At 41.1% G+C, this 12,467-nt stretch overlaps 1 protein-coding gene across 3 annotated transcripts in view; it reads right to left on the bottom strand.

The window, feature by feature from the left end:
* Positions 1–3,926: 3,926 nt before the first annotated feature.
* GOSR1 (golgi SNAP receptor complex member 1) overlaps positions 3,927–12,467 on the bottom strand; it is a 65,916-nt gene continuing 57,375 nt past the window's right edge. For 2 of the 3 annotated variants that reach the window (XM_073316063.1, XM_073316062.1), the window contains exons 8-9: positions 9,638–9,720; positions 6,255–8,392 (exon numbers count right to left, since the gene is read on the bottom strand). In XM_073316063.1, coding sequence (XP_073172164.1) covers positions 8,268–8,392; positions 9,638–9,720 — 208 coding nt within the window. In that variant the 3' untranslated portion in view covers positions 6,255–8,267. Of the gene's footprint in view, positions 4,434–6,254; positions 8,393–9,637; positions 9,721–12,467 lie in introns of those variants that run through there. The other variant, XR_012155486.1, reaches the window with a different exon arrangement.

Genomic DNA, 12,467 nt, shown 5'->3' with positions numbered 1-12,467 from the left:
TCAGATACTGTTAACAAGGCCACAGCTTGGTGATTCTGAAATGTATTATGAAGTGGGACTCTTTATTTTATGAGCCTCACTGAAACACACCAACTCCTATGTCTCTTGTTGCTATCCAGCAACATGTCAATCACATTCTCTTGCTTGAAACAAATTGCTCACGTGAATAGAAATAAAAGATGCAGCAAACGACTGCAAGGATAGCCCAGGTACAGGTGAACAAAGGTAACTTACCAAGTGTCCAGGTGCGGTACTTTCTGGATTTGAATACCGCAGGAGCAGGACTGCAGTAGTACTCACAATGAAGGTGTACTGGCAGAGGTATCCTGAGGCAGCTGACAACATCTGCCCCCACACTATGGTCAAATCAGTTCCATGCTACTATGTTTCATACATTCATGGCAACAAGGCCAATTTACAAATTGTTTTAAGAACTATTGGTCTCTAATGCAGCTACTGAGGACAACCCAGTGCTACTGAAGACTCAGGTTTGCATGCTTTGCTTCTCTGGTCATGTTGCAAGCAGCTTTATAGTTATGCAAATCATTAAATGCCCCCAATGAGGAACTGCACCATCATTTCTTTTCTTTCCACATCCCATCCTATTCATTGTTTTAATCACTGTCATCTTTGATTATCACAATATACAGCTCTGAATAAAACCAGAATTGTTAAACAGATTGTTATAAAGAGGAGGGTGATAAATTGTTCTACTTAACCACTGAGAACAGGACAAGAAGCAATGGGCTTAAATTGCAGCAAGGGAGATTTAGGTTAGACCTTAGGAAAATCTTCCTGTCAGGATAATTAAGCACTAGAACAAATTACCTGGGGAGGTTGTGGAATCTCCCTCATGGGAGGTTCTTAAGAACAAGTTAGACAAACACCTGGATGGTCTAGACAATACTTAGTCCTGCCTTAGTGCCAGGTACTGGACTAATTTGCCTGCCAAGGTCCCTTCCAGTCCCCATTTCTATGAAAATGCGGTGACAGACTCTCAGAAAAGGTTAAAGGGTTGAATGAAGTTGGGGAGCTGTCCAAGGTGCTGTAGTTCTTTATCTCAGACCCTGGAACAGAGGGGTGGAAATTACAAAGTATTACAGCTCGATGCTAGAATATCTGCTCTACTTGCCCCCGAAATTATCTTATGGGCCTTATGGTAAGAGTCATTTCCTTTGTTTCTCTTTCACTTCTGTCCAGTAGCAGAGTTGCTGTCTCTTATGAGAAGGGTAAATTGAGCATGCTGCCTATTCCTTCAAAGGTCCACAGCACATTAACATGTCAATCAGAATCAGATTACACAGCATTTCATTCTGATTGAAAGACGAAATAAAACCTGAAGGCACATTAAAATGATTAAGCTGCACATTGCTTTAGTGACACAGATATTAAGTCTGTTCTACAGATGGGTAAATTAAAGCACATGGGTAAAGTAACTTTCGCAAGGTCATACAGTGAATCAGTGGAAGAGCCACAAATAAACTCTGACTCCTAATCCTCTGCTTTAGACACTATTTTATACTGCCTCCCGGGTCACAACTGCCTCTACTACAAAGTGCTTACTTCTGATCTCTCCCTTCCCAGGAGTCTTCTTGGATTAGTATAAGAAAAACAGACGTCTTGTACCCTACTGGGCAAGTATATAGGCTACTTGGGTGAGGGTTTGTGTGAACTTTTAAGATATTCCCACTGGAGAGTGCATTGCTAGACTCATGAAGATAATCCAAGAGTTTAGGATGAAATTGAAACTTGGCAGAATTAGTTTTGCAGTTGGGGTCTCATTTTAATGACACACACTAGAATATAGGAACACAAAGTCCATACTAAACAATCTCTGTCAAAGAAGAGATGACTAGTACATACTGGAGAGAAATAGCAAGTGACTAAACAAATGAGGGGTGATTAAGTGTAATCTTAATTTAGGTGTAGTGTTGCACTTCAGGGAAACGATTAGCTGTGCAAAATCTACCTTTTCTAATCTCTGATGAGAGAACAGAGGTTTTCTGTCACATCCCATGGCTTACTTATCCCGTTTGAGAACGTAGTTCAAGGTAATACTGGCAACAATGAGGGTTTTGTTTTTAAACAGAAGTAATAGTGTTATCTGGCTCTCTCTAGAGAACCCAACAACAATTCCTATTGCCTGCCAGCAAGGATCCATTATTTGCAAGAACGTCTTCATTTAAACTGCTGTAAAAATACAGCCGTTTCATTGGCAGTCTCTGGCTGGAGGAAGACATCAACATTGCTTAACTTTTAATCAATCAAGTCCTTTACAAGAGAAAATAAGCTATTTTTTAAGTTCTGCTATATCAGTGTTCAAACAGGTGATCAAACCGACTGCAACAATGCACTTCAAAGACCAGGTGGGAGAGGTTTGTGCCCCAAGAGGAGAGGTGGATCTGAATCTCCATAGCTGGCGAAGCTGAGCTAGACTGAATGAAAGCAAGTGCTAAAAGTGACGGCATGCCCAGCTCTCTCTAATCCATTCTGGCTATGGACAGGTTTCCCTCCAGTACTCTGCTCAAACATGAGAAGTAGCAGGCAACAGCCTGCTGGCTAGGTGTCACATTGTGCATTCAAATGAAAAGGATAGATACTCAAGGGAGCAGCCCATTTCTATCATTCTGACAGGTAGTCTCAGATGGATGGCAGGACTGGTTGGCATTTATGTGAAAGCTAAGCTTATGCCAGGGGGCCTGTGGCAGGTGGCATGAGGGGAGAGGAGGGGAAGCAGACAGACCTGCACTTCTAGGTTGAGGAAAATCAGCTTAGGGAAAAAACACCATCAAAAGAACTAAGAATTTCCTGCAGAAAATAGTGTGAAACAGAGTGAAGTGAAAAAAATGAATCCATTGTGTCTAAACATCAGTGGGGATGGGGAAGGAGGGAATATGTTAAACAGTAGATGGAGGAGGTCATTATGTTTCCATTAAATGATACTTTTTCTGAATTCCCGTGTGAGCTGATGACCTCATAAGCATCTAAAAAGCAGAGGATTTTCCTAGACTTCTTGAGTTGCTATTGATTACCTCTTGGAGAAAAAACAAAAAAGGATTTCGAACCAGTGCTTACATAGATAGAATTTTTCCGATTTTTTGGTCATGTGTCTGCAGTTTAATGCCCAAATGAGCACCAACACCTGTGTTGTCATCAACGCTTTATAGTATTGGATCACAGAAGCCTTTTAGCTCCCTCTGAAATGAGGAAAATGCTTGCTCCCACCGCCTGAAATCCTGACAAAGCAGCCACCATCACTATACTGAAGTGATTCTAATGTAGATGCTCACAGCAAAAAGGAGAATGGCCAAAACGTGTGTGTGTGGGAGAAAGCACATGCATGCCTGTCACATTTTGTCACACTGTCTACTTTAGTAACCAACACCATTCATTTCTGGTGTAAGTCTTCAACCCAGTATGGCAACTAACAAGGCCAGTGCAATTTTGGGCAGCATAAACATCAAGTCACAGATGTGGAGGAAATCCTGTGGACCTCATTACCAAGAGGATTCAGAGAACAAACGAGTATGGGGCTTGAGGGGCTGACAAGGAAGGAGCTATGTGCATAGATCTGGCCTAAAGAGAACTAAAAGGGTAGGAATAAAAGTCTAACAACATAGGCAGGGTTTAAACATCAAGAAAGGAAAGGAACTATTTAGAGTGGAACAAATAGGTATAAATAGGAGGAAGGGCATCCATTTCTGCTGTATATGTAGAAACCCTTCCAGTGGGGCTATAGGAAGGGGTAAAAGTCCTATTGCTTGGGATATTTAGGACAAGATGGACAAAAACATTAGAATGTTTATTCTAGGTAACAATCCTGCATTGGTAGGGAGATGGACTGGATGACTTAAGTCTTGTCCAACTCTTAAAACTGAGGTGTAGGCAGCCTGGGACTCTTACAGGGAAACAAAAAAGCATCATCATTTAGAATTCTAATTTATTATTAAATTACATAACAAAGCTTTTCTATACAGACAGAAAATGCACATTAGGTGAGAAAAATAATTACAGGTACAATAAAATAGTTAGGGTTCAAGAAGCCATTTGAAAAGCAAACAAATTAGAAAGTGCAATTGGAAAAGAATATACATGCGGCTGGATTGATATTTTCCATGAGAAAGAATAACCTTTAGTCTTGAGAGTGTGTGACTGGAACGGCTTCCCGCCCTCTTAATGGTGGGCAGACCAACAGCGTACTCATTCAAAGCTGAAAGCATCACATTGAAGGCAAACGTCCAGTCATGAGGAGAGAGAGGGAGGGCACAAAGAGCAGATGTCTCCATGGCTCAGCTTTGTCTGAAGTTGTATTCTCCTGTTCTGCACATGCTCCCTTCCCTGCAGAGTTTCATAACACCAACTCTGTCACTTTCTAGAGGAGGAAATAATTCTGAAATCTTTTGTAACAAAGCCGTGTGTCCTCCTTCCCTGCCCTGAATGGTAGTTGAAAACAAAAGGGAAAAAAATCCTGTTATGCATCAAGGGTGCTTGGGAAGCAACTTTTAGTTACTTTAGTAGTTTAACTGCGTTGGCTAATTAGCTACACAGTCAAAAGCGCTAGGCCAGCCGTTACGCCCTGTGCAGCAATTCTCAGGGTTCCGGGAGGAACAAAGCCCTGACCGTTGAACTGTCAATGCATGTCTCACACCTATACACTGCCTAGAGATCTACTTTTGCCTTTTTATTTTCAACACCCAGTGAAGAACTTTATGTTCTGCACATTCCGATTTTATTGGGCCCGTCAAAGGAGGACCTTTGCACAGAGCTGAAGAAAAGCATTGCTTGGTTATCTAATGGGGCAGTGCGAATTCCTAACTGAATTCCGAACTCTATGCTCAGAAGTTCCCAAATTTGCCAGGGAGTCACTGAAAAATGAAAGTGCTGTGTTTTCCATTACACCCCTCAGCAGCAGGCAGACTCTAGGATTAACAAAAGCACCTTCCTGTCTTATTAATGAAGAGGGATCTGGTGAACATTCAATTGGTCTCAGAGACCGGCAGAGGGAATAAAATAAAACCCTTTGTGCATCCTTGCTTTGCACTCTCTAGTGAAGGATACAGAATAGTGATCAGTGGCACTGCAGGAACAGCAGTCTGGCACTGAGGCTGCCAGGCACAGCATCAACAGGCAACACTCATTTGGCATAAAAACGTCCATAAAATCTCCAGGGAAATTCACTGCTGTGCATCCGACTTACGGACAGAATTTTCAGGCAGCACTGGATGTTACCAGTATTGCTGTTCCGGTGACTGGAGTCTGAAAAATCATCCTGCAACTTTAGCCAGAAAGTGGGCCAGGAGACTGAAGAGGAAGAAATGTTCCTGTGTTTGTTTGGGGCTGGGTAGAAGAGCTTTTTCTGGAATCTGAGGAGAGCCGATGGCTTACCAGACAGCTTTACAATGGGTGGCTGGTCACTGACAAACAGCACGTGGAAAGAAGTGACAATAGAGCCCCCGCAGGACAACAACGCATTTCCCCTCTGAGGCACAATAGAGACTGAGGAGCGTCTTGAAAGTGATCTAAGCTTGTTTTTGTGCTTTGGCCACAACTTCTCCCTACAGCTCCTGCTGGTGGATAAACAGGAGGATAAGCACACCTCCAGTGCCACTGATGGGCCCCACCTCCAAGGCAGGCACCTCTAACTGGCCTTGAGAACCAGAAAGGCGGAGAAGTGCTGGACGCAATGAAAAAAATATGGAAATACATTTTGCAATAGGAGGCAGGTGAACAAGCTGCAAAGAGAGGAGCTGTGGGTCAGAGACTGGGATTAAATCTTGAACCAGCCCACTGTTTTCTGTTTCCTCTCCCTTATTTTAAGGTCCACTGCCCTAATTATAGAGCCATGCTAAAAGAGAGACTCATGGCATTTAGCAAGTCTCCCCCCAGGCCAGCCATTCTATCCATTTTAGAGAGATGCTGGATGCCTGCTTGTGTCAGGTACATGACTGACAGTAGTTCACGAAAGGGCAATTCTGCTAGGATAATTAAATATATTTGATACAAAACCCTCTCAAAGTCACTGAGCAGCTGCCAACCACTGAAATGCCACCTCCAATATTAACCTCTCATTTTCAAAGGGAATCATCGTATTTCTACTCCTTTATGCCCTATAACATATCGGCTTCTCCCCACTCATAACAAATTGATTGATATTTGCTACAATCTGCACATTTTCCATAGCTTTTTTTAAACACACAGTAAGATTAAATAATGCACCAGATCGATTAAACCCATTAAAAAGACTGGTCATCAGATTAAATAAATGTATTTATTTACGATTTGCAGGTCGTATAATTGCCAACTACATAGCAACCAAATCCTATAAACCCTAATGGAGCATAACTGCCAATCAGGGCCCTTTGAAAAATCAAAGAAAATAAAGTATTGGGGAGAAGAGTTTTGATATACAGAGATTCATTAATAAATGTCCTTTATCCTTCAGTCTTTATCAAGAAATCTAATGAGCACTTCATTTCAAAACCAGGGATATTCCCCAATCAACCAAATGACCATCCCTTATTTAAAAAGGCAAACCTCAGTTTTACTAGCATTAATTGCAAGTGCCTTCTAATCCCCAAAATAACCCACAAAAAGAGTCTTTGTAGCCTGTTTGTCACAAAGATGTTATTCTGCACATAAGCCTTTTTCAAGTCCAAATGAAAGATACAGTTTATACAACTGTGTGGTTTCTCACACACCACACAGACAATTCTTTACTTCCTCCAACAGGGTACTGCACATACACCATAAAAGCAGTAATAAAATGAATGATAACTGTTGTGGGTGGCCTGTCTTCTTCTAGCACAGAGGAGGCCCTGGGGACAGGGGAAGGCCTCAATACCATCTCTGGCAACTATGATTAATGGGAAGACCCATTAAATTTGGGAGTGTTGTAAGACAGTTGTGCAAATAGTTAATCAAGTTCTTCGAAAAAAGGCCAGTGCCTCAGAGTTTTGTTAGTTCTGGTTATAAGACAGGCGAAGATGGCACAGAACAATTGGAAAGGGGAGAGAACCTGTAATTGTAGATTTGCTATATCAAAGACATTCCTGACGTTAGATTTTTTTTTTTTAACAGATACTCATCTGCAGAGTCAAACCCAACAGGTTTTGCTAACAATCTAAAATCTCTGCTGTGTTTAGACACCGAACAATTGAAAAAAATATCTATGGATGTGTGTTTGCAGATATTAGAGAAAAACGTAATTGCATATTCAGCCACTCATTCATTTAACGCTTTGCTATGAGGAGTTATGTATTTAACAATTCTGCACACAGATACATTGGCCATCAGGCATAACCGAAGTATTTTCCCTTTCCAATGTACAGGTTAGACTCCATCCTACGTACAGTGTAAAAATATTAATGCTATTAGAATACCTTTCATCTAAATTAAAATAGACTTTTGAAACTATTGTGTCTTTATGAAGCCTTTTGTGATATCAGCCAAAACCAAAATATTTACACCCAAAAGATTACTTTCAGGTGAAAGCGCATTTGGTCACTTTAAATGACTTAATACTACGGTAAAACTGAGAGGATACTATGCTCCCTTCTTCCAAAGCAGGACTGCAAATATTTCCTGGAGTCCCCTTAAAGCCACAAAAAACCTTGTAAGTGCTCCTCAGATAGCAGTTCAGACATCTTCTGTGCAAAAAGTGAATTGAACAATCCTTATCTGTCTCAGGAATTTGTGGGAAGGAGCACAGTTTTCACAGCACAAGTTAAGTAGAAATGACTCGTAATAGCTCAATCATGAGTAAAAACCTTAGAGGTTGTATTCAGTAACCAACCAACTTGATGGCTTAAAGCTGCAATATCCTTATTATTGGGCAAAAGTATCTAGTCCTGTACTTGGCCTTCAGGGGAAACTGGCTTCCTGAAGAAATTCCACCTAAGAGAAGCTAACAATTGTTTCACTTAACAGCCAATGACAGATTTCATTACCATCATCCAGTAGGGAAGATTCTCTACTGATTCTCATAAATGTTGTATATTACTTACCTTGTAGTGAGACAGGGGATTAAAAAAAATATTTAAGCAAAATTTGACCAAAGAAAGAGAAATAGTTTTGGCAGGGGAGGAGAAATACTGCAGCTTCAGCTCAAAACCAGTGTTGTAAAGTCTGCCACCATAAACCTTAGACATCATGCTGATATTCCAGCCATCATGTGCAGGCTGTTTATCAGCTCTACTGACTTCCCCCACCCACTTCTCCTTGATGGGTTGGGAGCAGATAAGGTTATCAGAGTCTAAGGAGAATGTCCGTCAATGGAAAGCATATAGCAACAATAAGATGGTACAGATGCCAATGACGCCACCCAGGATGAGAGAGTCCCGTCGTTTCCGTAAGTTGATCCTTTGAATCAGATTGTTCACTGCGGGAAACCGATCTTTGGGGGTCTGAGTTAAGGTCATATTACCAAGCAGCATCAAAACTGGGCAGACCCCAGATCTATACACAGATGTTAGCAGCAAAGCAAAGAGTTCAGAACTAATCACAAAACAAAGAAAACAGATGTGACAAAAAGGTCCTATGGCTAGTTAGCAAGATTACAATTTTACTTCATTAATAAAAAACAATCAGAGGAAGAGGATAACAGAAAAGATTAAAGTTGGTGTTCATGCAGAAGCCTATATGTAATCCAGCATGAAATCTGGGCTAGCTGCATACAAAAGGTTGTGGAATTTATTTAGCAGAACACTAGTAATGGTAAAGGAAACAACGGATGGTGTTTGGCTACAAAAATAGCTCATTTCCCACAGATGAAGACTGTTTACTGCATGACATAGAGGGAAGAACTGCCCTCCCTGTAAAATGCTGAGATTTATCTAATGTATAAAAATGAGATCTGCAACAAGTTTGCAAGCTTCAGAGCTTTGTCTTTGCACCCAAGAATCTTTTAAGGCTAATGTTTATTGAGTTGCTTTTGTTCTTGCCAGTCCCTTAAAAAACAGTCCCTTGAAATTTATGTCTCATCAAGCTACATATCTTCAGGACATATCTTCTGTCTAATCAAGAGTCTAATGCCCTTCGTTGTGCTGCTACAATGGAAAAGAAGAAATAGTAGGAAAAATGGTAAGCACGCATGACTTCACAATCCAGCACATTCTTTAGCCTGGAGCATGAAATGGGGGAGATGAAACGAACAAACTAAAAACTTAAAATCAAGAGGTCTGAGAGACACAAGGGGATCTTCAGGTCATGGAAACATTTAGCTATGCACTACAGCCATGACACATCCACATCAAACTGCAGCCATTTGTCCCTGAAAGTAAAATGCCAGGAAAACAATAAAATACAATAATACTTCTAGCAGAGTGTATGTAGTTGGAGTATGTTAGATTTTGTTGTTCTAGATCTCTAAATGAAAATTAAATGTTGGCTTATATGTAGTATTCAAAGTTGCATTTAAAAAACCCAACAGCTAAGTTTATCACACTGTTAATCCGAGCAAGACATCTTACTGATGGAGTGGGACAGGCATAATGCAATCCTTGGCTCAGTAGATGTACGATGACTGTGTTATATTGCCATTGCCTGTTAAAATATGTTGAACCCCAATTTGCAGAATGTATTGTCTCGAGATCGCTTCTCCCTGAAGGCACTCGCAGCACAGCTCTTTCAGAAAGGATACTGGCCAAGGTGTTCATTTTGCTTTGTATTGACTTCAATATCCCTCTCTGCGAAGTCATATTTTCTTTTGTTGCCATGGCAATGCTGGAGGAGGAAAAAAAAGAATGGATCAAATCGCTGGTACTAAAAATAACCTGGAAGCTGAAACAACGGAAAAGCAAGGTGTGCAGAGCTCCTTCAGATGAATGGGATGTTGCTACCCTCCAGAGATCCCATTTTCTCCACTAATCTTCAACAATTAGCCTTTTACCACTTTTCCTTTTAATAAGCTATTAGTAGGCAAAAGCGTGCAACTTTGGTAACAGTGCAGATTATTAAAACAAAAAGATGAGACAACATTAGAGACCAGCCTAGAAACATTTTATGGCAGAGATCCTACAATCAGGGGTTTGGTTGAACTGTGAGGATCCACATATTTGTTTCGCTCAAGATAGCACCTGAAAGCCTTGTTGGGTACACTATGGTGTTGGAGATAAAAATAATTGAGTAAATGAGAGTTCATTCACAATTAAAAGGATTAGTGCAATCTGAAAAAGTGAGCTTTGTAATGGAGAGATGATCAAAGTGCAGCCTGAGGTCAAATACAGCCAATGGAACTCCACAACAAGGATCACATGTAAAGACATCCACAGTTTCTGTAGTGTCTATGTTCTATGAGAGTGCTGCCATCTATTCTATTTTACACAAGGTAGATGCAGTCCTCAGGCTCCTGGCAAGCTGGCAATGAAGGCTCATCAGTTGGGCTAAGCTTGTCCACGCCGGTACTAATTTATCTTTTACTAGTGAGTTAGAATGGACGGTTTTCCTCGTTAGCTGGAGTAGAAAGAGAGGCCACATTGTTTTGGGGTAATCTAATTCTCAATGTATTTCCATCATGTCACCAAATTCACTTAAAACACTTGTCCTTGCCGAGAACTCTATCCATGAGCCAGCCAGCTCACATACTTCTAAATCATACCATGCAGTTTTAGCACCAGATGCAGCAGCTATGCATTATATTTTACACACATACAAGAGTAGGGTCATACTAAAATAACTTTTCATAACAAAAGTACGTGTTTTTATTTCAAATTTCATTCATTCTGGAAAAGGCAGGCACACCTCCTTCCCCCCTCAGTGATCAATAACACGGTAAATAATCAGGCAATGAAAGACGCTGACAAGGCATTTCAAAAACGTTTTTTGAAAATTTGGTTTCTGTTCTGTTTTAGGGGATCAAAGAGAAAATGAATGGGCAGCCTATTACTTACAACTGCAGCTCAAATTTTATTTAGCTGACCTGAATGGAATGGCTTTCTTAAGAGAAACATTTAAGCTCAGTTACACCTGGGGGCAGTAGAAAGATGTGAGAGCTGTGGCTCGTGGAGACCTGGTGTGTTTAATAAAGAACATGGAAGAGAAAAGAATAACATAACTAGAGCAGTACCAGTCTTCCTGGCTAGTGAATGTTTCAAGAACACACACAGCATACACCATATATACCGATATGACTGGGTAATAGCTGAGGATGTAACCCTTACCTTTCTGTTGACTAAACCCACATGAGGAGCATAAAGGTTTAAAAATCAAATGGGTCCTGATACAGTTTGAGGTTTAGATTGTCTGAGAAGTTTTGTTTTGGAGGGGCAAAAGATTAAATACTTTACAAGCATTATAACATAAAATAGGGCAACAAGAGAACAAGTTTAATGCTGCCCTTCTCAGAGGGGGGAAACCCTCAGTTAGAAAAAGAGCTCTCTCTCACTGAAGACAGGGGCAGACCCCCAACCTTTGCACAATATTTTTAACTTGCTGAGCCCCGACGTGTCTTTATACAGAACCGCAGCCCCTGCTAATTCTCTGAACACTGTTTCTAGTGACAGCAAGTATGAAGAGTCAGGAATGCATTGGAGATAAAAGCCTAACTCTCTTTCCCAGGTCCCATGGTATATGGCTAATGTTGCATTTTGTTGATATCCACAGCACTGGTCATAACTGACCCTATTTTACCAAACTTCTTTGGTTATGTCTATGCAGCACTTGGAGCCCCAGGAGTGAGCTTGTGCGCCTGGATTGAGAGTCTTAGGTTAGTGGGGCAAAGGCTAGTGCTCTAAAAACAGCTGTGTACACCGCTCTTAGAAGTTGTGGCTTGGGCTCTGAAGCCTAGGGAGAGGGTGGGCTTCAGGGCCTGAGCTCCAGTTGGAACTGAAACTTCCACATGCTGTCCATACAGCTATTTTTAGAGCACTAGCGCAAATCCCTTGGCCTGGGCTGGGAGGCTTGCTCACATGGACTCCAAGGTGTTGTGCAGACATAACCCTTGACACTGGAAATGTTTGGTTCTCAAGAGCAGGTTTATAATGAAAAGGAATTTATTTCATTTCAGGAAGTTGGGCTGATCTGCACTTACAACTCCTATTACTATAACAATACCAGAATAGTTAATACCAATCCATCATCCTGGGGTGGATGCAGCTAACCAGTATAAAAGTGCTCCTACTGGTGTGGCATATTGCTATACAGGAAGGGAAAAAGCTCTCTCTGTATATAGCACCTTTATACTGATGGAACTGCACCCATATTAAATGTTCTACCCATAACACTATTTTGGTGAAAAACAATCACTCTTCCAACAAAATCGTTCCCCTGGGATACTTTTCAAGTGCAGACCAGGCCTTTCTTGGTCTCTTTAAATGTGACACATTTATGGGAACCTGAACTCAGAATAATTAGCAAGGGAGCAATAAAGGTCCTCTAAACAAGACAGTCACCCTGGGACAAACAGTTCTGGATCATCCTATGGCACAATATTGCCTTGCTGCTCCTCTGTGACACTACAATCAGCAGTAGCA

The sequence above is a fragment of the Lepidochelys kempii genome, chromosome 17 (assembly GCF_965140265.1).
Source record: "Lepidochelys kempii isolate rLepKem1 chromosome 17, rLepKem1.hap2, whole genome shotgun sequence".
Lineage (NCBI taxonomy): Eukaryota > Metazoa > Chordata > Testudines > Cheloniidae > Lepidochelys > Lepidochelys kempii.
Note: the sequence above shows the minus strand (reverse complement) of the source record. Positions and strands in the feature narration are given on the sequence as shown.